Source organism: Megascapheus bottae, chromosome 22 (genome assembly GCF_031878675.1).
Source record: "Megascapheus bottae isolate mThoBot1 chromosome 22, mThoBot2.hap1, whole genome shotgun sequence".
NCBI classification, from domain to species: domain Eukaryota; kingdom Metazoa; phylum Chordata; class Mammalia; order Rodentia; family Geomyidae; genus Megascapheus; species Megascapheus bottae.
In genome coordinates this window covers 22,688,536-22,712,921 of record NC_143530.1, presented here as the reverse complement: position 1 = coordinate 22,712,921, position 24,386 = coordinate 22,688,536, and the positions used below count along the sequence as shown (strand labels likewise).

At 39.8% G+C, this 24,386-nt stretch overlaps 1 protein-coding gene across 1 annotated transcript in view; it reads left to right on the top strand.

Annotated features, from left to right (window-relative positions):
* Cap2 (cyclase associated actin cytoskeleton regulatory protein 2) overlaps positions 1-19,509 on the top strand; it is a 121,118-nt gene extending 101,609 nt beyond the window's left edge. Inside the window, exons 8-13 of the mRNA XM_090356345.1 lie at positions 5,762-5,951; positions 7,965-8,137; positions 9,193-9,316; positions 9,410-9,492; positions 15,021-15,161; positions 17,893-19,509. Of these exons, the coding sequence (XP_090212471.1) occupies positions 5,762-5,951; positions 7,965-8,137; positions 9,193-9,316; positions 9,410-9,492; positions 15,021-15,161; positions 17,893-17,976 (795 nt within the window). The 3' untranslated portion in view covers positions 17,977-19,509. The remainder of the gene's footprint in view (positions 1-5,761; positions 5,952-7,964; positions 8,138-9,192; positions 9,317-9,409; positions 9,493-15,020; positions 15,162-17,892) is intronic.
* Positions 19,510-24,386: the final 4,877 nt, after the last annotated feature.

Below are 24,386 nucleotides of genomic sequence, written 5' to 3'. Positions count from 1 at the left end.
GGTGTAAAGACCAAGTGACCGTTTCTTTTATTCACACACTTGCTCCTATTACCATATTGAGAGGTTTATCACCCTGGTATTTTATGTGTCATCTGATGCCAGGTTGTTTGGGATGCATTGAAAAAATTTAGTCAGCAGCCTTTTACTTTAAATGGTCAGTTAGAAGACATTGTGAGTTCCTATCAAAGTAGAGTGAAGATATAAGTGTATGTGTGACTGAAATGGCCTGGTGATTTTTAAACTCTTAAGTGTATGCCTGAGCACATGTGAGTTGTCATGGCTACCCAGAGATTGTTAATGGTAAGCTCACTGATTAATGGCCCAGCGTGTTTCAGCAATGGACAGCCAGGGAGGACTCACCAGAAACAGAAGGCGCTGAGTGTGTGTCCAAAGAGGAAAGCGATGGGGGAGGGAGAACTCTAATTAATGTCACCAGTGTGTCAGCTGGTTCATTTCTGTACCTTTATCTACAATCCCCACAAATACTTAAGGCAGGTGGCTCAAAACATTGCTATAACTAAGCTAGTTTTATAGAAGACAAAATCTTAACGATTATGTAAGTAACATAATTCACCTGTTCTAGCTATTGCATATTATTTTTATTTTCTGGATCTCCATCTTTCAAAAGTCAGTTAAACATATTAACCAAGAGATATTGGCTGCTTTTCTATTCCTAAAGTTGGAGGTTAGGTCTGTTTATCTACTTACTTACCCCTCTATAACCATATCCACATATCTATATATTTGCCCTTTGCTTAAATTTCTGCAATCTCTTTTTTTAGGTTAAACAAATCTACAAAGCACCTAGCCCAGGCCTAAACCACAATAGCCCATTCACTGTTGCCCTCCTCCCCCCAAAAAAGTACCCTGTAAGTTCTTCTTTCTAAAAACTCAACAAAATGAATCACTAGAGTAAGTTCAGTAGTTTACTTAGATGAAAACTGATACCATACCTGAATTAACTAGATAACTCAAACACTGGTGTTTATGGTGAGTAGGAACAAGTAAAAAGTATATTGTTAATTGCAGGTCTTATTGCTGTATGTAGGCAAAACAGATTCCACTTAGGAACTGGAAGGAATTTCTCTTTCATAATAAAATATAAATTCTAAGATAAGAAAACCATTGGCAGTTATTTTAAAAAGTAGCACTGAATGAAAACAAATGATAGTGTACACCACTATACAACTGATTATATGCAATATAGTCATATATTTGTAACCAAAATTTACACACTTGTCATGTGTTACTTACAATGGTTTCATTATGTGACAGCCACAGTGTATACACTTAAAAACAGAAGAGACAGCTGTTCTCAGGACACTGAAATTCATTTAAGGAAGGGGATTTGCAGTACATTAACTTTTTAAAAAGTCTTTTGTGCCAGAATTTAAAAAAAAAAAGACCAATCAAACATCTGCTCTCAAAATTAATCTTAATAGACCTTAAAAGCAGCAGTTCTCATGTTTTGTGCTGCGTTGTGACATTGTAAGTGAACTTTTGCTCTGAGGTGAATATAGCCATTTAAAGTCACAAATATGCTGGGATTTTTATTAAGGTTGTATGCCATTGTTGTATGATTTTAATAGAATGTCTTTTTTCAATTGCGCCTGATCTGAGACTCTAAGACACTCTAAGATTCATCTTATCAACATCACAAAGAAGTCTCCCCTCCCCCCACAGCATTTGGGCAGGGGTCACTGTGCTTTGATTAGGTTAAGTCCTTCTCCAAGTCCTGCTGCAGTATCCTTACCTTTAACAGCCAGCATCATTTGCTAGTCTGTGTCTGTCTGACCTTACACAGGTCACATGGCATCACCATCGCACACCCGGAACACTCAAAAATGGGATTCTGCATTGTGGCAATGAAATGGGACTCATTGTTCTGCTGAGACATATTATCAAAGGATTTATCATGAAAAGTGCTCTTCAAGAAGGGCTATGAGGGAAGGGAAATGGGGACAAAAACATGAGAAAGGGTATCAATGTGTGAAAATAATTCACCTACTATCTGGCGAATGTAACTGTAACTCCTCTATACATTATCCTGGCAATTAAAAAAAAGAAGGGCTAAAAATATTTAGATGATTGCAAGGCATGCCTTCTTAAAGGTCCTTGCATATTCTGCAATGGCAGATCTGACCCTGTGGCCTCTGTCCAGAGACAACTTCACACAGATCTGTCCACTTGGGGTTCTCCTTCCACATCTCTAAAGAACCCTAACAAACTGTGAGGAATGCAAAATCTGCCCTCTCCCAGCACCCTGTCTCCTTGAGATCCCCAACTGTCCCTTTTAAACTACGAGTAGTGAGGAACTCTCTGGGTACCTGAGGTGCCAACTCTGGTTCCCTGCCAGTCTAAATAACCTGTTGCTTTACCTCTGCCACAACACCTGGCCTTTAAAGGGAAACACACTGAGGGCCAGTATTCTTCCATCCCCATAGAGTCAAGACCTCTTTCCAGAACAACGAAAGCATTCAAAGGAGAGCCAAGACTTGGGTACAAGTATCCCCATTATTGCATCCCACCCTGCTCCCCCCATTCCTCTCCCAGGTGATACTCTGCCACATAGCCTGAGCTTGAGAGTTTTTTTTAAGATCCCTTCCTGCTTATAATGTTCAGATAAGTTTGGGAACCTCTGGCCTTGAGCCCGTCATGACGGAGCTTTAAACATCTACTGCACAAAATAAAGCAATCAGTACCTGGCACATAGCAGACGCCCCTTAATTTTCAGCCCCCTCCCCAGGTGATCTCTCCTGTGTTTTCCATTGGGTTGCCCGGAGACTTGATGTCACGCTGGTACTCTGGTCCAGGTGGCTGCCCCTTGTGGCCAGGCTCGTATGAGAAGGAAGAAAGCTAGGATGGAGCATGTACTGTAATGCCCTACAGAAAGGGGAGAGGAGGAAGACAAAGATAAGTTCCCCTGAAGTGTGTGCGTGGTGTGTGTGGGGGGAGGAAGCCACGGAAAGTCAGTTAGGAAGAAGTCTAATCAGTTTGATTTCCAGTCCACTGTTCAGCAAAGCCCCTGAATGCTAATTGAAAAGTAACCTTGGAAACCAGAGCCTGGTATTGTACCAGACACGAATGAGCCAGGACCTACAAAAGGCCAGTCCAAGGCAGAGTTTCAGTGGGTCCTGAGAGCCCTTATTTTGGGGGACTTTTATTTTCAACATTTGTTGCAGTAAATCCTTTTGTCTGCTGTGCTGGGACAGCCATCTATCTGAATGAATCAAAGTTCCCAAAAGTTGAATATGTGGTTTTAGTTTCCATGTCCTTTCATGGCTTTTCTGGGATAGGCTCTGAATGCTGAGAGCAAAGGAAACATCTAAATCATTTTAAGATTTAGAAGCCATATCGTCTCCCCTTTCCACAAAAGAGGAGAACAATAAAGAAGTGTCTCAAATGTTAGGGGGGACAGACCTGTCCCTTCACTGGCCACATGAATTATTACAAACTTAGAAGCAAAAAGAATAGTCTTGGGTTCTCAGTATTTTGCAGTACTGGAATATCAGTTGATGTGTAAAGCTTGTATTAAAAGCTTTTTATGAGTCAAGCAAATTCTCAAATTGCAACCTAGTAACATGATAGAAAGCATTTTAAAAACTGGAGGAAAAACTGGTTGGTCACAAGAACTGTGAAATCATTTTTTACTTGACCCCAGAATCCTCATAGAGGATTTTCCTGGCCCAAAATAAAAATAATTGCGAATGATAACTTGCTAAGTTTTGGAGACACATTCTGATTAGAAGAATCTTTTATGTTTAGGATAATTCTACACTGAATAGGCATTATATAAGTGTTTTGAAAATTACTATAGATTAAAACTTCCTGATCTTGACATCTTGTGAAAATCGAGTTGTTTTAAAAATGAAAATACACTGTACTCATTAGTATTTAGCACTTGCATAATGTTTAACTTTTATATATGGTACTGAAAATATGTAGAGCAATGCTATCTATATATCCACCACTTCCAATTTTTTATGTTTTAAAAAAATAGAGTCTCACTTTGTAATCCAGACTGGTGTCAAACTCATAATCCTTCTGCCTCCACCTTCTGAGTGTTGAAGTTACAGGCATACGCCACTGTATCTGGCTCTGGCTTTTAAAAAACTGTGTTGAGGAAGTAGAGATGTAGCTCAAGTGATAGAAAAGTAGCTTTGAGCAAACGTGTCAAGTAAGAGCACAAGAGCCTGAGTTTAGCGTCATTACTGGTATAAAGGGAAAAAAAAACTGAGTTGGAATTTATAGGTATATAGTTCTCCAGATCTTAAAAATATATTGGTGGAGCCAGGCACTGGTGGCTCATGACTGTAATCCTAGTTACTCAAGAGGCAGACTGAGGATTGTGGTTCAAAGCCAGCCCAAGCAGCAAAGTCCATGAGTTATATCCACTAGCATGTATATTATATATAATAATATGCATTGTATAATACATTAAAATAGTATTTATTGATATGCATTCTATATTAATATTATATGTATTATAATGTATAATTTATTTATATTTGCTATATAGTATATGTACTAATACATATATGTTATATATCTGATATATATATCATGTGTAATATATGTATATTATTGTTATATGCCTACCTATATATTATATTGATCAAGATATATAATTATGTTTACCAATATATGTATATATACATACATATACATAAATATATACATATATATTGGTGGATATAACTCCAAGCTTGTTACATATGTGAGCCTCTGTCTTACTAGTTTTAAGCTGTTTCAGGGCAACTTCTTTGAGAACCTATCTTATATTAAAATGGATCCCCGCTCTGTGATCCCCCTTCTATTGCCATTTGAGTTGTTAGACCTTCATGTCAGAAACAAACGCTATGCTTCACACCATAAAGTCAGAATCAGCACAGACATTGCTCAGGAAGTCTGTGATGATCTCTTGGTCTACTTACAGTGAATAAGTATGGGTCCCAGATCCTTTTCATTTTTCATTTAATTATTTATGTATTTGGCAGTTGTGGGGCTTGAACTCTGTGCCTGGGCGCTGTCCCTGAACTCTTTAGCTCAAGGCTATATCGCTCTACCACTTGAGCCACAGCGCCACAGCGCCACAGCGCCACTTCCAGTTTGGGGGGTAGCTAATTGGAGATAAGAGTCAAGGATTTTTGTGCCCAGGCTGGCTTTGAACCATGATCCTCAAATCCCAGTCTCCTGAGAGGCTAGGTTATAGACATGACCCACTAGCACCCAGCAGAGATCCTCTCTACCTTCAGATTTCACAACGACCCAGGCAGGCCACATGTGTGCTTTGTCTGGGGGCTAGCTTGAGGCTTGCAAGTCCTCCTCTCATCCATCAATGGTTATAAATTCCAGTGTCCCGATAAAAGCCAATCTTCTTATCCATTAGACCACTACTCTGAGTCTGAACTAGCCAAGACCTGGTTTCATTCCTCTTCTAGCCTTAGACATGACATGAACTTGTGGATACAGGTGGGGTTTTTGTTGTTCTTTTTGTTTTCATTATTGTCATTGTTTTTCCTTTGAGTTGGCATTGGGGCCCCTAGATATTCAAAGTCAGCTGGCAATCAGGCTTTGCTCCCAAGGCAGATCTTGATTTCATCCAAGGGCTCCCAAACAGTCCTATGATGCACCTCTCTGAGACCCCCCTGGGGAATCTTGAGCCCCAGTCCCTCACTAGCAAAAAATTCTGAGGTACTCTGGCAAAACCTCAGCTGGGGCTTCAGTCTCAATGCAGTTTCCCAACTTCTGCCTTCCACAGGGTCCTATAGCATCCACAGCAGCAGCATTTTCTGTCCTCCCATCTGGTCCTGGCCTGCCACCACCTCCTCCTCCACCGCCTCCTCCAGGACCACCTCCACTTTTTGAGAATGAAGGCAGGAAAGAGGAGTCCTCTCCTTCACGCTCAGCTTTATTTGCCCAGCTTAACCAGGGAGAAGCCATCACGAAAGGTGAGAAAACCAATACTTGAAATTTCTTTTCCTTGTAGCTCCAACACACAGATTCGCCCAGAGTCCCAGGGGCAGAGATGTTTCCATCTCCACCACCTGGGAGGTGGGGCTGAAGTTCAGGAGGCAGGGTCTACAGTGTTCATGTCTAGGTAGTTAGTCTCAGTGAGCTGCCATGTGGACCAGACAGACTCAGAGGCAATGATTTGTAGTGTTAACACCACTCATTTAACCTCTACCGCTTCAGCATCATCTTCTAGAGTCAAAGCATCCAGGACATTATATGTACACAAAAATACCACAATGTAACCCCTTCGTGTGGTTAATTTATCCTAACAAAAAGTATCTTCAAACCAGATTGCTGGTGGCTTATGCCTATAATCCTAGCTACTCAGGAAGCTGAGTTCAAAGCTAGCCCAAGCAGATAAATATCAGAGATTTTTATTTCCAGTTAATGAGCAAAAAAGCCAGACATGAAAGCATGGTTCAAGTAGTACAGCACCACCCTTGCACAAAAAAAAAGCCAAGTGAGAGGATATGGTCCAGAATTCAAACTTTATTAACTGGCATCAAAAGAGAAAAAATGTCTTTTATTTAAAATGAGAGGCAATAGCACCTCTGCCCTAAAGCAGTGTACTCACTGCCTAGTTAAAGAATTGCATTGTTTAGTAGGTGCCGTTGCTCACACCCATAATCCTTGCTACTCAGGAAGCTGAGATTTGAAAATCACAGTTCAAAGCCAGCCCAGGTAGCAATAAACTCCAATAAACTACTCAAAAAAGCTGAAAGTGGAACTATGGCTCAAGGGGTAGTGTGCCGCCTTTGAGCACAAAGAGACTCAGGGACGATGCCCAGACCCTTTCTCATGGTGAACAGGTGGTGGGTGTGTGTGTGTGTGTGTGTGTGTGTGTGTGTGTGTGTGTGTGTGTGTTTGCGTTTCCTGGTCCTGGCACTTGAACTCGAAGCTTGGGCACTGTCCCTGAGCCTCTTTGTTCTCAAGACTAGTGCTCTATCACTTGAGCTACAGCTCTACTTCCAGTTTTTTGGTGGTTTTATTGGAGATAAGAGTCTCATGGACTTTCCTGTCCAAAACTAGCTTCAAATCACAATCCTAAAATCACAGTCTCCTGAATAGCTAGGATTATAGATGTGAGCCACAGGCACATACCTGGCCTAAATGTCTAATTTTTGAAAAGTACATTTTAAATTAATAAAAAAAAATCACATGCACCCTGGGAATATGTCCTAGTGGTAGAGTGCCTGCCGAGCAATGCATGAAGCTCTGGGTTTAATCCCTCAGTACCACGTAAACAGAAAAAGTCAGAAATGGTGCTTTGGCTCAAGTGGTAGAGTACTAGTGTTGAGCAAAAAAACTTAAGGATAATGCGCAGGCCCTGAGTTTAAGCCCCAACACTGGCAAACAAAAAAAAAATCACATAGAGTCTAAACAACAAAGTTGTGTTGCAAAAAGACTACTATATGCAAATGTGTTTTGGCCCCTGTGCAGTGTTAGGACTTGGGATGTATGTGTGTGTATACACCAGAATGGAGCTAGGAACATAAGGTTTACCTTTATCATGATAAAGGTCTGCTATCTCCTCAGAGACTCACTGCAGTGTTAAAGAATGGACTTGGAGCCATAAAGCCAATTCCATGTTCTGACACAAACTCACAAGGCTGTCCTAATATTGTAGGCTGTAGTCGCCAAATGGTTTAGCCATGAGAGAAGTAAAACCATGACATTCTCTTTAATGAGGTGAGTTCAGGATTTGGAGGGGGTAGGGATTGCTTGTATATTTGTATCTTTAAATTCTTGTGCTAAACACACACACACACACACACACACACACACACACACACACAGTGCTTTTCAGCATCTAAAGCTCATACAGAATTCAAACTCATCTTGACCTTGAACACTTAAGAGTGTTAGGAAAAGTATTATTGCTGAGAGTTGTGGACATTACCCTTCACATGAAATGCCAAGAAATATGTCCACCTGTGTCATCTTCGCAGGACTTCGGCATGTCACAGATGACCAGAAGACTTACAAGAACCCCAACCTGCGTGCTCAAGGACAGATCCTGTCTCCAACCAAAACCCATTCTCCAGGCCCCACGTCTCCCAAATCTCATGCTCCTCAGAAACATGCTCCCGTGTTTGAATTGGAAGGAAAAAAGTGGAGAGTGGTGAGTGAAGTCTGTTAACCTGTATTCTTGACACACTTGTGGTGAGTGGGCCAACCACCAGTCAATTGACCACGTTCTTCAGGATTCCTAACTAACATGACAAATGGATAAAAATCAATGGCTGGGATGAGAAGCAAGAGATTTATGAAGGCTTCCATTATTTTTCTTTCACCAGTTCTCTTATATTCTCTCCTTCAGTTTTTTTTTGTAAATCATGGTAAAACAGATATAACATAAAACTTACCATTTACATTTTAACTACATTTTGTCAGCATTAAGTATATCTATACTGTTGTGCGACCATTGCCTCTGTTCATTCACAGTACTCTGTGTCTTGCAGAACTAGACACTGGACCCACAAAACCAGGACTCCCTTCCCCGCAGCCCATATCAACCGCCATTCTGCTGCACGTTTGTAAATTTCACTGTAGAGTCCTATAAACTTTTAACCAAACAGTGAGTGGCACCCTTAACCCAGGGAGATGGGAATCTCTCTCCAACTCTGATCTACTAGAGATTATTTTGTGCCATTCCATGGATGGAATCCCTGATAGAAAAATATGCTATGACTGCCATCTGCCACTTTCATGGCTAATTATGTGAGCAGAGCAGAGACACGGTGAATGTGAATGGAAACTGGATATTCTCTACCAATCCAGATAGATGCCCTACAGATTAAGAACCAGTGTTACTAGAGAGATTGTCATGACCTGAAAAGACAATAGCGCTTGGACCCTGTTGTGACTCTTCCCCCATTCTTCTTCTATTTGACTGAATAGCTGTTGCGAGAGTATGAAATACAGACTTAATACCCTCATACCCCTGCCCCAGCCCCATCCACTAGCTAGGATGCCAACACCTACCCTTGCCAAACAGCATTCCATCCATCTATTCCCACCATTACCACAAGACGGGTTTTGTCCATAATGAGACAATAGGTAAAGAAGGAGTATATAGAAAACAGTGACCCTGCAGTCATTTCAGTAGGCATTGCATTCATGTTTGACAGGTTTTATTGTCCTTACATTCCATATCTGTATCTGTCTTCATTTTAGGAGTACCAAGAGGACAGGAATGACCTTGTCATTTCAGAGTCTGAACTGAAACAAGTGGCTTACATTTTCAAATGTGACAAATCTACTCTGCAGATAAAAGGGAAAATAAATTCCATTACAATCGGTAGGGCAAAACTATAGCTTTCTAGTTCCTATGAGTTGTTCGGAAGAATCATGCCATATACATTTAAGTGGGCTTTTGGATTTTTCCTCTTAGATAATTGTAAGAAGTTTGGCCTTGTATTTGACAATGTGGTGGGAATTGTGGAAGTGATCAACTCCAAGGACATCCAAATTCAGGTGAGTGGCCGTGCTAGACATGCTATGTCCTGGCCACAATTTTGCGTAGACCCAGTGTGGCTGCCCCTCTGCCCAGAAAACTCCTTTTCTTTCTATATATAGCTCTCTCCTCAACAACAACAAGTGCCAGTATTGGCCAGGAGGGAAATAAAACAAAAGGAAGGCCACAGCCTTCAGAAAGATCCTGTTGGAAAGAGAGCCAGTCAGGGTAAAGAGTTCAGGATGAGCTGGTCCGAATAATTCCAACATGCTCTGCATGATACTATTGCCTAGTACGTGGTCCAGGGATGAGGTGGGACACAGTTTGGATATTAAGAGTTAGAGCCAGTTGCACCTGTGGAATCAGGACTGGTTTTTTTTTTTCCCTATGGAAAAGATGAGTTTCTGATGAAGCTTTTTCAGAAAGGTCTAGTCTAGGGAGGAACAGTCCTTACTGGACCAGCATTCTTTTAATTAGCCTTGCTGTACAAAGGGGAATTTCATTGGGACATTTCCCTGTATGTATACAATGTATTTCAATCATTGTTTGCCCCCACCCCCTCTACTCACTCTCTCTTACCCCATTCACCCTTTCCCCCTCCTAAGACAATTTTAACAGGTTTTATTGTGATTATACTCATCAGTTTTACATTCAGATTGTCTGGATTGCAAAGTGTCTTGTTAACTAAATACCATGCATACAGGAAATGCAAGCTAATGCAAGCCTCTGTCTTAAAAGGTCTGCAGGTGGGGCCGGGAGTTTGGCCTAGTGGTTAAAGTGCTTGCCTAGCATGCATGAATACCCGAGTTCGATTCCTTGGTACCACATACATAGAAAAAAGCAAGAAGTGGTGCTGAGGCTCAAGTGGTAGAGCTCTAGCCTTGAGAAAGTCCAAGGAAAGTGCTCAGGCCCTGAGCTCAAGCCCAGGACTGGCAAAAAAAAGAAAAAAAAAAAAAAAAGGTCTGAAGGTTCAGGGTTGTTAAGGAAGCCCTAGTGCATATTGATGTTCAGAGAGCAAACCTTTTATACTCACTACTGAGCAAATTAGCACCAAATAATAAAAATACATTCATTGCCTTCGGCTGTATAATTCTGCTTTAGAGAATATACATTGAAGGAGTTCTATTATCTTTGTCAAGGAGACACACACAAAAAAATTATCACACTATCATTCATACTGGTAATAAAAATTACAAACAATTTAAATGTCCACCGAGCAGTGAATAAATAAATCTTCCCAATAGAATTCTACTTAGTAGTTAAAATGAATAAATGACAGTTGAATGTATCAAAACAAGTAAATATCAAAATAACACTGAGCAATAGAGGCCAATTACAGAATGGCAGACATTGTATCATGTGTCCATTTATTTTAAAAAATTGAGACATGCAAAACAACATAGGCATATACTAAATATATTTATGAGAATTCAAGAGCCACCTTAGTCCCCTTATCCACTGGGGAGAACTCATGAAATATGAACACAATAATCTAAGGAGGGAAGCGAAGGAAGGAGGTGAGGGAGAGTAAGAATGGCATATAGGCTATACCATATTGGAAAATTATAGTCTAAAGCAACAAAAGATAATAATAGGAGCCAGGTGTAATGACTCGAATCTATAATACTTGCTTCTTAGAAGGCAGGGATTAGGAGAGCTTGGCTCAAGGCCAACACAAGCACAAAGAAGTCCAGGAGATGCCATTGCATCCAATAGCTGGGTGCGGTAGCACACACCCATCATCCCCCAGTGACTCAGTGACACAGTGAAGGGAAAACACAAGACGCAGTGACACACAAGAGGGAAGACCATAGACTTGTTTGGGCCAGTCACAACATGAGAGCTGACCTTGGAAATAAAGCAGAAAGGGGCCAGAAGAGTGAATGAAGTGACCTAGCACGTGCAAACATGCACACACATACACACACATACATACACATACACACATACTATGTACAAGTCTCTGAACAGACCAACTATGGTTCCCTGTCTAGGACAGATAGAACTCCGTGGTACCGTTAAGAAATAAGAAAGGACATTTGGCAGAATTCTCTCCAAACTTTGGCATCTTCAGACTAAGTAAATGGCATTACCTATTTCAAGCACTTCATAGTTTTGAAAGAGCCTGAACACCATGAAAACAGAAGGCAAGGGAAGGGGAAAATAAGATGATTGGGAGGAGTAAGGGGAGAGAAATGGAGACAAAAACATGAGAGTGGGTATCAATGTGTGAGAAGGAATGCACCTACTACCTGACGAATGTAACTGTAACCCCTTTATACATTACCCCAACAATAAAAAATTTAAAAAATATAAATGTACCACTAGAGTAGGGGGGACATTGATCATGAAGAAAGCTATACATATGCAAATACAAGAAGTTAAGATCGTGACTTTTAGTAGTTGCCTGGTCCTAGGATAGAGCCCATTAGGGATATTTTAGGGATGAGGGAAATGTTCTAAAACTGGACTGTAGTAATTGACTATACAGCTCTGTAAACTTATCAAATATCATTGAATCATATACTTAAAATGGGTGAATTTCAAACGGGCATGTTAAATTGAAACCCCCTTGTACCCCTTTGGTAATATGCAAATAACCAGAATAAAATTTTTAATGGATAAAAATTATAAAATTGTTCATTTTTTAAATTTTTATTAAAGAATTTATTAACATCAATTTTATATCATATTTCAAATGTCATGTTTAACAAAATGGATGAGTTTTACATTTTCAAACTTTACCTCAAGAATGCTATTAAAACTAAAAAGGGGGGGCCGGGAGTTTGGCCTAGTGGTTAAAGTGCTTGCCTAGCATGCATGAAGACCCGGGTTCGATTCCTTGGTACCACATACATAGAAAAAAGCCGGAAGTGGTGCTGAGGCTCAAGTGGTAGAGCTCTAGCCTTGAGAAAGTCCAAGGACAGTGCTCAGGCCCTGAGCTCAAGCCCAGGACTGGCAAAAAAAAAAAAAAAAAAAACTAAAAAGGGGGAGACATAGACCAAAGTTGTAAAGTCGACATGGTTGACTCAGTAACCATTTCTTTTTTTTTCTCATATATTTTTATTGTAATTAATAGAAGGGTTACACTATATTCATCAGATAGAAAGTACATTACTTCACATACATTGATACCCTTTCTCATGTCTTGGTCCCCATTTCCCTCCCCCCACCCCCACCTCTCATCTTGTTTTCCTCCCTTCCCTATGCAACTTCAAAAAACCAAATATGCATATATACAATATATCAGATAACCAGGTAAAATATTGTAACAATATGAGATAACCAAGGGACAGCAAAAGAGATAAGAGATAACATAGTACATTAAAAACAACAATCACTCATTATATGGCTTTTGTTTCTATATCCTGGAGGTCCTTTCATTTAGCTTCATTCTGTATGGCCTTAAGTATCTAGGTTTTGTTCTATTGTAAATCTCTGCTAGGAGAGCCCAAGGTTTCTCTCAGTAACCATTTCTTAGGCAAACTATCCTGAGAAAATATTCAGATTATGGCAAAGAGAGGGGACTATAGAAGCTAGGGGAGTATTTTTTTAATTATTGTGAAGTGATCATTTTATGACACACAGTATTAAGTACTGTGTGTCTAACAGGTAGAGGAGCCTTGGATTAATCCCCACCACCCCAAATCCAAAGCCTTACTACTTCAGTATACAAACATGTATGAAGTGTAAGAGCATTGGCCTGGGCAAGCTCACCTGCCAGCTGTCACTCAGTGAAGGAACTCTTTGGCCCAGCTTTCCTGATAAGAAACAATCCCTATTCTCAACGTGTTCACAGACTACCAGCGAAGAAAGAGATGGGCGTAATGTGCTCGGAATTAGTTTTGACCAGGCCCTTTAGGAAATTATGCTTCTTAACATACCAGGGCTATTTTCATATGATTGCTACTTTTTAAAGAACGTAGGGTATTTTGCCATTTTAAACAACATCTAGCGAGATAGAAAAGAGAAACAAAATATGTCAGCACAAGGCATTTGCCTCACAAGTCCCCAGCTCATAAACAAAGCACGGAAGGCCCTTAAACTCCACTGACAATTCATTCCTTTTCCTTCCTTGTCTGAGAGTCATGGCGCTCTTGTTGGCATATGAATGTCCTCTGTCATTGCAAAATAAGCAAATCTAGAAATCATCTAGAGTGGCACATTTTTGAAATGCATATGTATGTATTATTCTTCCATCTGTGGCAAAGCCCTTTGTTTAGCTGACCCTGAACTACCTCTGCCTGGCTTCTATTCCAACTCAGTGTCATTTCTGAAGTCACAGAAAAAGAAAGAGAGAGCCAGGAGTTTGGTCTAGTAGTTGATTGCTTGCCTAGCGTGCACAAAGACCCGGACCACTTACATAGAAAAAGCCGGAAGTGGTGCTGTGACTTAAGTTGTAGAGCTTATCCTTGAGAAAGCCCAAGGACAGTGCCTTGGGCTCTGTGTTCAAGCCCCAGGACTGGCAAGAAGAAGGAGGAAGAGGAGGAGGAGGAGGAGGAGGAGGAGGAGGAGGAGGAGGAGGAGGAGGAGGAGGAGGAGGGAAAAGGGAAGTATAGTGACCTGGTTAGGTTCTTCCCCAAGGAATTCTTTTACATCACCTGCACAGGACTTGCTCCTTGGGTTTGCATTGCTGCCTTTTCTTCAGGGTGAAAGAAGAGATCTCTTTATCACTTTAATTACCATTACAAGAAGGAAAATTATAGAACTGTAATATGGTCTTTGAGAGAACAGTGTCACCTATGGAGATTTGAAGGGGATTGTCTGTAAACTGCAAGCAGAGAAATTTAAAACATATCTGAATTTTTACAGCATTGAGATATTTGTGAACTATATAAAGAATTGTGTCCTCATCTCTGTGATCCTGTTTATCTATATAATGAGTGTCCTGGAACTAAGTCCCCCAGTTTGGGCTCCTGAAATGAATACTTTCAAAATACCTAGACATTTATCTCAGTTGAACATCACATTCAGCCTTCAGAATGTTTTTAACTAGAAAAGGATTTTTTAATTGTATTTTCTTACCTATTCTGAAGTTTAGGAACAAGCTCCTCATTTTCTACTCAAGAATAATCTTATTATTAAATGTCAGTACTGATTCTTTTAGTCCCAGTTTCATAGATATTTGTTAAAACTAAAAAATACCTAGACAAATAAAAGCGAATGTATCTTGTTTTATCAGGAAATCAAATACATGTTTCAAATCCACAAGCAGGATTGTAAGGCTTTTCTGAACATTTTGCTACTATTTCCAAATGAATCCATTAAATTTCACCTCAGGAAAGAGCCCCTGAGATTTAAGAGTCCCCTTGTGCAGTCCTTTCAAATCTGTCCCCAAATGACACATATTGTATTCAGTCAGGAAACCATTAACCATTAGCCAGTCTCCTCAGATCTAACCCAGCAATTCCTAAGGCTTGGTTAAGTCTAAACTGAAACACAGAGAAATCGAGACTGTAATTGTTTGATAACATTTTCATCTCTGTTTCTTTGCTTTGGTCCCAGAAGGTTATCATGTGTTTGTTTGTATGTTTGTTTCTTAATTCAGGTACTAGGGAGAGTGCCAACCATTTCCATTAATAAGACAGAAGGTTGCCACATATACCTCAGTGAAGATGCATTAGATTGTGAGATTGTGAGTGCCAAATCATCTGAAATGAATATACTTATCCCCCAGGATGGAGATTATGTAAGTATCTTTCAAGAGGCCATCAAGAATTTCTTTCTGTGCCTTCATTATTAACATTCTAAGAGACTGTTTAATCAACTGTCAACCTATGAGTTACACTTGTGGAATAACTCACAGGCAGAAGAGAAATGCAGGGAGCTGCTGTCCACATCTTTCTTCTATTCGCTTCTTGATTGGGCTGGCTCCTTGATTTGTGACTCTCAAGACAGTTTAGTAATAATTACTTTAATTGGTTACATTTTTTTCCTACTAGCACAGCATGCATCTGAGTTCATCTTATGTGACTAAATATTTCCCTTTGCTCTGATGGAAATAATCAAGAAAGAAAGGCATTAAGGTGAAAAGAAGAGGAAAGAAAGTGACTGATAAGGAGGTAGACCAATTTGCCTGGTTTACTCGAGGTAAACACGTTCCTCTTAACATAGGAATTAGCTGGGCTAGGCACTGATGGCTCAGGAGACTGACATACAGAGGGTCAAAGTTGGAAGTCAGCCCAAGCAAAAAAAATTTAAGACACTCCAACGCCAAAATAACCAGAAAAAAAATCAGGCTGGAAGCATGGTTCAAGTAAATAGAGCATCAAGCAAGAAAGGAAGGAGAGGAAAAAGAGAGAGAGGATTTGGTGGGAAATCTCAATGGATAAGCCAGCTTCACATCCTGTACCTATAGAAATTTGATTTTGGAGTCTTGCAGTAAGGCCCAGGAACTAGGTTCTAACAGGCCTCCAGATTTACATGCTGTCAGTCTATCCAATGGACCTTCTAAGAAACACCCAAGATTGTGCCAATATGTCTTGTCTCTGCCTCTTCTCCCCAAATCAGGCAGCTTCTAAAAGAATTGTGCTGATCTTCACAAATACTTAAGCAAAGATAATTAAATAAATCACATTTCCTGGGGTCATGTCATATGTTAGATTTGCTAGCTGCTAGTTGGAAGTTGGGAAATAAATATAGATAATTCTCTGTGAGTCTGACTCTATGGGGAACCAATAAATGAAGAAAGGAGAGAAGGAATTGTATCTTAGTAGGAACATCTTTGAAACAGAGGGCACATCAGCCTGAAGGAGTCAGTCACCAAATGTCTACACAGCCACCAGCAGACAGGTTGAGCTGCTTCTGTAGACACCAGGCCTGCTCCCACATGCTCCTTCCCTATCTTCAGAATTGATTGTCTAAAAACACAAAGTCTGTGAACACTGGGCCATTCTTCACCACTTGGTGAACAGCTAGCCTAATCCTGAACTATGGAAGACCCCTCGTAAACTCACAGGTAATACAGAATGATCTTCAGAGAAAAAGCCATAAATTAATTAGCTGGCCTAGCTAGCTTGTTAGGAGGAAGATTCAGCTGTATGGAAAGATCTCCTAGGAAAAGCAGTGGGGTCTGGATGAACACTCCAGCCTAATTTAGTTAGACTCTGGAAAATGGCCCAAAGAGTTTCTAAAGTTTTCCCAGGTGACTCCAATGTGGATCCAAGACTGAGTCAAAAAAAAAAAATCAAGTCACTAATCTAAAGGATAATAAAACCTGATTTTCTGTGCTGAAAAGTAACACAACAAGACTCTATCATCTTGTGCTGCCAGCTCTTGGCTCTCTTCATGCACTTTCTAGAGGAAGGTGGTCGAAACAGAATGGAAAACCTGCCATGGGCATTATTATGTGGGAATGGATGGAGGATGTGATTCACTGGTCTCCATCATCCTTTGGCTTTCTCCTCACTGCCAAACCAACCTTAGAACAGTGGTATAGCATTACGATCCCACAAGCGCTTTCTCCCTGGAGAATTCTGTACTTCATGTTTACTTGAGAACCAACATCTTGCTTCAATTTATACAAGAGTCACTCGAGAGTTGGGCTCATGCCTGTAATCCTACCTACTCAGGAGGCTGAGATCTGAGGATCACGGTTCAAAGCCAGCCCAGGCATGAAAATCTATGAGACTCTTATCTCCAATTAACCGCCAGAAAACCTAAAATGGCACTGTGGCTCAAGTGGTAGAGCACTAGCCTTGAGTTGAAGAGCTCAGGGACAGCACCCAGGCAGAGTTCAAGCCCCACAATCGACCAGAAAAAAAAAGTCACTCCAGGGGTGATATTGGGTACACACACACACACACACATACACACACACCCATGCATACACGTGTGAGCACTTACAAAGACTGTGCCTTTTTTATCTTTTAAGAATTTCTTTCTATTGTAAATTTCTGCTAGGAGAGCCCAAGGTTTCTACTGGTTATGACAAATGAGGGAAACCATTGAGCCTATGTTCCTTTGAGTCTGGCTTACTTCACTTAATATGATTTTTTTCTAAGTCTTTCCATTTCCTTACAAATGGAGCAATGTCAATCTTTCTGACAGCAGCATAGAATTCCATTGTGTATAAATACCACATCTTGTTGATCCACTCATCAACTGAGGGACATCTGGGTTGGTTCCATATCTTTGCTATGGTAAATAGTGCTGCAATGAACATCATTGTGCTAGCAGATTTAGTATGCCCTTGTTTCTGGATGATTGGGTAAATGCCAAGTAGTGGAATTGCTGGGTCATAGGGGAGCTCTGTGTTTAGTCTTTTGAGGAACCACCATACTGCTTTCCATAGTGGTTGAACGAGTTTGCACTCCCACCAACAGTGTAGTAGTCTGGATCACATTTTGAATCAGACTTCTCCTTCCTTGCAAAGAGAAGCTGTCATATAACTAATTTTGTTCTTCATGCTTTTTTTCCAGAGAGAATTTCCTGTTCCTGAACAATTCAAGACTGTGTGGGATGGATCCAAATTGGTCACTGAACCTGCAGAAATTATGGCATAATCTCCACTGACACTGAAACCCCTTCACTCAAGTCTCTTATCAAACAAACAAAAAAAACGCAGCTTTGAAGAGCTAGAAGCCACAGTGGCACCTACTGCTTTAGTTTAAGCCTTCAACAATTCTGTGCTATAAAATCAATGTCATTTTCTGGCTTGCTTTGTGGGCATTTTGAGATATTTAACATTTCTTCATGATTTGCCTTTGTGTGATTTTAGTTCTACATAAGTTATAAGCATTGCAAATTTAAAGAGAAAAAAAGAAAATTAATTCTGTTCCTTCCATATCAACACAGTAACTGATAAGAAAAATTCTGCATGATTCAATTCTACACTCACGTTAGCTAAAGAACAAAACCTATGAGAATTTGTGTACATGTTAAACAATTGCTATGGTGTTATAACCCTGTATTTGGAAACTATGAGATTTTTTTCCCTTCATTTTACTATGTGTTTACCTCTTTCTTAGCATGGATGCATCATTAGCATGAATATTTATTTCAATTCACATTTCTTAAAAGCATTAAGAAAATTCTACAGAAGGACCAAATGCCGTGTGTTGGTCCTTAGAAAACTAATATTCTTTGTAGTTATACTAAAACACAAAATGAGATCTACTTATTCACCTTAAACAGTTTTCCAGCTGTGAGGAAGCAATTTTTCTTTTTTCTTTTTTTCCTTTTGGGGCAAGTACTGAGGCTTAACTTCGGAGTCTTGCTTGGATTTTTTTTTTTCACTCAAGGCTGGTGCTCTACCACTTGAGCCATGCTTCTAATTCCCAATTTTTCTTTTGCTAAGCAATACCTCACAGTTTGCCCCAAGAACAACTCCATTTTGTTTTCTAGTTTCAAACCTGTTAAGTATCAGACAGATGCTTTGTGAAGGATGTCTTTTGTGGTTTACCACAGATGAATTTCTTTTCCACTTGCCAGAGCTGCTAACCAGTCTCAGAAATGAAAAAGCCATAGATGCTCCTTCTGAGACCTGAGGAATTATTTGTGGGCTTGGCTTGCTGCTTGTCCTTGGTAGTCTTGATATAGGACCTACGTTCTCAAAAAAAAAAAAAAAAAGTTTGGGGCTGGGAGCATAGCCTAGTGGTAGAGTGCTCGCCTTGTATGCACAAAACCCTGAGTTCAATTCCTCTGTACCACATACACAGAAAAAGCCAGAAGTGGCATTGTGGCTTAAGTGGCAGAGCACTAGCCTTGAGCAAAAAGTGTCCAAGGCAGTGCCCAGGCCCTAAGTTCAAGCCCCAGGACTGGCAAAACATAAATAAATAAATAAATAAATAAATAAATAATGATAGTCCTTCATACTCTTAGGTATGGAGTGCTGAAAATACTGCAACTTCTTGGATAGCCTTTGGGTATGTCATTTCTGTCTTTTAAATATCTTATATATCTATATAGCAATCAGATTACTAATGCTTCTATACTAAGATTTTGCTATAAAAGTTTTGTCCATATGAATAATGTTGTAGCTTTAGTAAATATAATTTTTGAACTGTAAACTTACTCTAAATAAAGGAAAATTCTAATTGTTTAAATACTGTGATGAATTCTTGATGTTAAAATTGTCATCAGGTTTTTTTGTGTTTTGTTTGTTGCATTTTTACTTACCCCTTAGAGCTAGGAAATGTGGCTTTGTCTTAAAATCAGAGAATGTACTCAGTAAAAATAAATAATAAATAATTCAGATTTTTTGCCAGTCCTGGGGCTTGAACTCAAGGCCTGGGCACTGTCCTTGGGCTTTCTCAAGGCTAGAGCTCTACCACTTGAGCCACAGCACCACTTCCATCTTTTTCCACTATGTAGTACCAAGGAATAGAACCCAAGGCTTTGTGCATGCTAGGCAAGCACTCTACCACTAGGCCACACTCCTGACCCATAATTCAGATTGTTTTAAAGAGTGGATTCCCCAAAACTAATCACATAAAGCCATTCACAGTTAATTTAGGCAGTTCTGAAATCCAGATTTATAAAGCATAGCCCCTCCATTGACAAAACCTCTTTGGATCTTTTGCCAAGGTACAGCTCCCTCAAGTTAGCTATTTTATATACATAATACTATATGCTATGAATTATAACAAACTATAAGTCTCAAATTAGCCATTTCCTCAGTTTTGAACATGTGTTTGCCAGGTTATTTTGGTAAAACTTAACTAAAGATGGGATATAGATGATTGGATACAAAGGTCTCCATCCCCTGTTCCTGACACCACACCCTGAGGAATTATTTCATGCATTTAGTATTTCAAGAATGACTTCATAAAATATGTCCATTTCAAAAGAATTTATTTTAGACCACTGGCACTTGCTATACCACTTCAGATACAGATGCAATTCTGAGGGCTTTAATTGCTTCAACGAGTCAACCTGATTTCTCATACACATTTTCATGTTTCTGCACATGATAAAGTTTATATCTCCACTACAAATGGAAAGTAAACCAGCTCAAATTACTCTGTGATAATTCTGCCAGATTTCTCTGGATGGGTTTTGAGCCTCTTGTTTGCATAATAGCATAGCACAGAATGCACAACTCTCAAAAGGTAATGTTTACCTATCAGAGTTCTTGTTCAGCTTCCTCTCCAATACAGACCTATCAGAGTTCTTGTTCAGCTTCCTCTCCAATACAGAGTATCAGGCACCAGTGGCTCATGCCTGTAATTTGTAATTATTCAGGAAACTGAGATCTGAGGATAATGGTTTGGAGCCAGCCCAGGCAAGAAAACCCATAAGACTATCGCCAACTAACCAGAAAAAAAAAAAGCCAGTCTAAGTGCCAGTGATTGTATATAGAGATTCCCTTCTTGAATACTTGTTGGTTAAATATGTCATTTAAAATATGATGTAAAAATCAATGTTAATAAATTATTTAATTTTAAAAAAGCCAGAAGTAGAGGTTTGGCTCAAGTGATAGAATACCAGACTTGAGTGAAAAAGCTAAAGGATAGCACCCAGGCCCTTGAACTAAGAGCCTGAACACTGTCCTTGGAAACTTTTTGCTAAGGGCGAGTGCCCTGCCACTTAAGTCACAGCACCACTTCCTGCTCTTTCTGTGTAAGTGGTACTGAGGAATCAATCCCAGGGCTTCATGAATGCTAAGTAAGCACTCTACCACTAGGCCACACTCCCAGACCCTTTTTTTGGCATGTTTAATAATAACTCTATAAACATTTATTTCAATCAAGTATCAGTAAACTAAGTTAATCACTTTTGGTTCCTACCTGCAATCCTAACCTCTCAAGCAGTTAAGATTAGGAGGAATGTAGTTCCAGGTCAACCCAGGCAGAAAAGTTTGTGACACTCCATCTTTACAGAAGCCGGGTGTGGTGCTCCATACCTGTCATTTCAGCTACTGTAAAAAAATATACTGTATTGCAGTCCAGGTATGGGCCTATACAAAAGGCAAGACCTTCATTTCAAAATAAAAACCCTAATTACAAGAAAAAAGAAATAAAGAAAGAAAAAAAGAAAGAAAGAAAGAAAAACAAACTTAGGAGTGGCTCAGCGGTAGAATACTTACCTAGTATGACCAAGATCCTCAATACTAAAAAAAAATAACAATTTAAGTCAAGGGGACAGGAGTTTTGCCTAGAAGTAGAGTGCTTGCCTAGCATGCATGAAGACCCAGGTTCGATTCCTTGGTACCACATACATAGAAAAAAGCCAGAAGTGGTGCTGAGGCTCAAGTGGTAGAGCTCCAGCCTTGAGAAAGTCCAAGGACAGTGCTCAGGCCCTGAGCCCATGCCCAGGACTGGCAAAAAAAAAATAATAATTTAAGTCAAGTTGGTACAGTAAGTTGTCCTGTGAACATAACAGTAGCATGGTTTTCTTGGGAACATTGTGATTGCTGCTGACTGCCCTGTGCAGCATAACCACAGCCACACATAATGAACAATGCGCAATCTCCTGGCTAGACTGCCCAAGTCAGCCAGGGCCAGTAGCCTGCTCTTCATGAGCCCATATTATGACAGTCCTGGCATCAGGCATTTCTCTTCCACTTGAAAACTGTGCAGCAATAGCAGAGTTAGGTCAGTTCCCAGGGTGTCATTGCCTTCTGCCATCAGGCTTCATAAAATCTGGATTCCTTTATGGATACTTATAGTTACTGCCCCACAGTATTACTGAAAGATGCATAGAGACTTGGAGACATATTTTACAGGAGCCATATAAAAATGCATCTTCAGAAAAGGCCATATGATTTTTAAAAGAGTTGTAAGTTTTATGAGCTCTTCTTATGTTCTGAGATAGAAGAATTGGATGAAATAACCAACCAACAACACTAGACTTTCCTCTACTGTTATGAACAATTTTTCATTTGCACTCACAATGGTGGTAAAATGAGGCACCGATTTTGGTATTCACTTGGCTAACTTCATCAGAAAGATGCTAACTGTATCTGTGTACCAAACATAGCACTTCAAAACTCAAGATACTCAAACTACCTATCCCAAATAAATCTACTCGAATACTACATTGCAGCTGCTACACAAGAACCTGAATTTTTTGAATGAAATTCCATTGAGTGACAGGGGAATTCAGGGAATGAGGCTCATTGTCCACTGAAATCTGGTGCAGAGTTTATCAAAATGTTCCCTCATTTGTTAGAATCCAAAATAATTGCACCAGCAATATGCTCTGCATTTTGCAGCCTGCTTCTACCAAATGGTTACCCAACCATTTTCTCTAATTAACCTCTCACTCTACAGAAATATCTTTTTCCCTTAAAAAGGGGGGGGGAGGCTTTGATATTTCACCAGATATATTTCTAAGAGCTTTTCCTCAATGGAAAATACAAACCCAAACTTCATTTACCCTTTAAAAAGAAAGTAGGGCCTAGAGTTTAGGCTACTGGTAAAGTGCACGAAAACCTGGGTTCGATACCTTGGTACCACATACATAGTAAAAAGCCGGAAATGGTGCTGTCGCTCAAGTGGTAGAGTTCTATCCTTGAGAAACAGTCCAAGGAGAGTGCGCAGGCCCTGAGTTCAAAAAAAGTAAAGTAAGCTGGATGCCAGTGGCTTATGCCTAAAATCCTTGCTGTTCAGGAAGGAGGCTGAGATCTGAAGATCATGATTCAAATCTAGCCTGGGCAGGAAAGTCTATGAGATTCATCTCCAATTAACCAACGGGAAACTGCAACTGGTACTATGGATCAATGTGGTGGAGCACTAGCTTTGAGCACAAAAAGGTTCATAGACAGTGCCTAGACCCTGAGATCAAGCTCCAGGACTGGGAAAAAAAAAGGAAGTTTTGTAGCTAGCCAGAAGGCCTACACAACATTTGGTGCCAGTAGAGGTGTGCCCCTTTACAGATATCTGTAGTTTCCTTAATGATGTAATTCTTTCAAATGAAATCAGTGTGTTAAATTGTAGCTCCAAATATGAAAATAAACAAGTATACAATAAAATTAGCTATAGCAGAGTCCTTAGCTGTCCATTAAATTTCTCCTTCTTCTTCCTAGAGTCTATTTCCAAGTCTCTTTAAGTTAGATGGCTATGTGGCTAGGTTCCCTTGAAGGAATGTGTTAAGATGTATAATTTTACTTTAGAGCTCAGACTTTTTAAGAGAGTATGATTTTTCCCCTGTTTCCCATTTCCTTTTTACAGCCATATTCTGGACATGACAACTAGCTTCATTGCTCAAAAATGACAAGTTATAAAAGTCCTGGGTTTCTGAGCCACACATGGAACACAGATACACACTATACTTCTAAAAATTTATGTAATTCCTTTAATCAATAAACAGTCCATGGGTATAGCTGCTATTACCATCTATATATTAGGTGTGAACAAACGAAGTACAGAAAAGATAAATGACTTTTTCCAATGCATGTAGGTAGAAAGGGGTTAAAATAAGATTCATGTTCTCAAATACTTTGCTCAATGGTCTCTCATTGAATATGATATGGACACCTTTATACTCAAATGCTATATTGTTCTTTTAATTGGTTCACATTTAATAACACTATTCCTGACTAATTCAGGAACTGTGCTTGCTTATGGCTGCCATCACTCTACCACTCGAGCCATTCCTCCAGCCCTGCTTTTTGCTAGTTATTTGGAACTTGAAATCTAGCAAACTTTTTTTGGCCTGGGCTGTCTTTGAACTTGGATCCTACCAACCACAGCCTCCTAACTAGCTAAGATTATAGGCATGAGTCTCTGGCATCTGGCTCATTTTCCATAATAACAGATGTATACCTCTTTCTAAGTTCTTTGAGGCTATCTCCCATGACCATGGCTGTAAGTCACAGTTTCTTGAATATCATTTTAGTTTGGATAGGTTAAACTATTTGATTAAAAAGAAATATTTGGGTTACTATAATGAAATACCTGAGACTAAGTAATTAATGGAGAAGATATTTACTTCTTACAGTTTCTAGAGAAGTCCAAGATTAAAGTGTCCA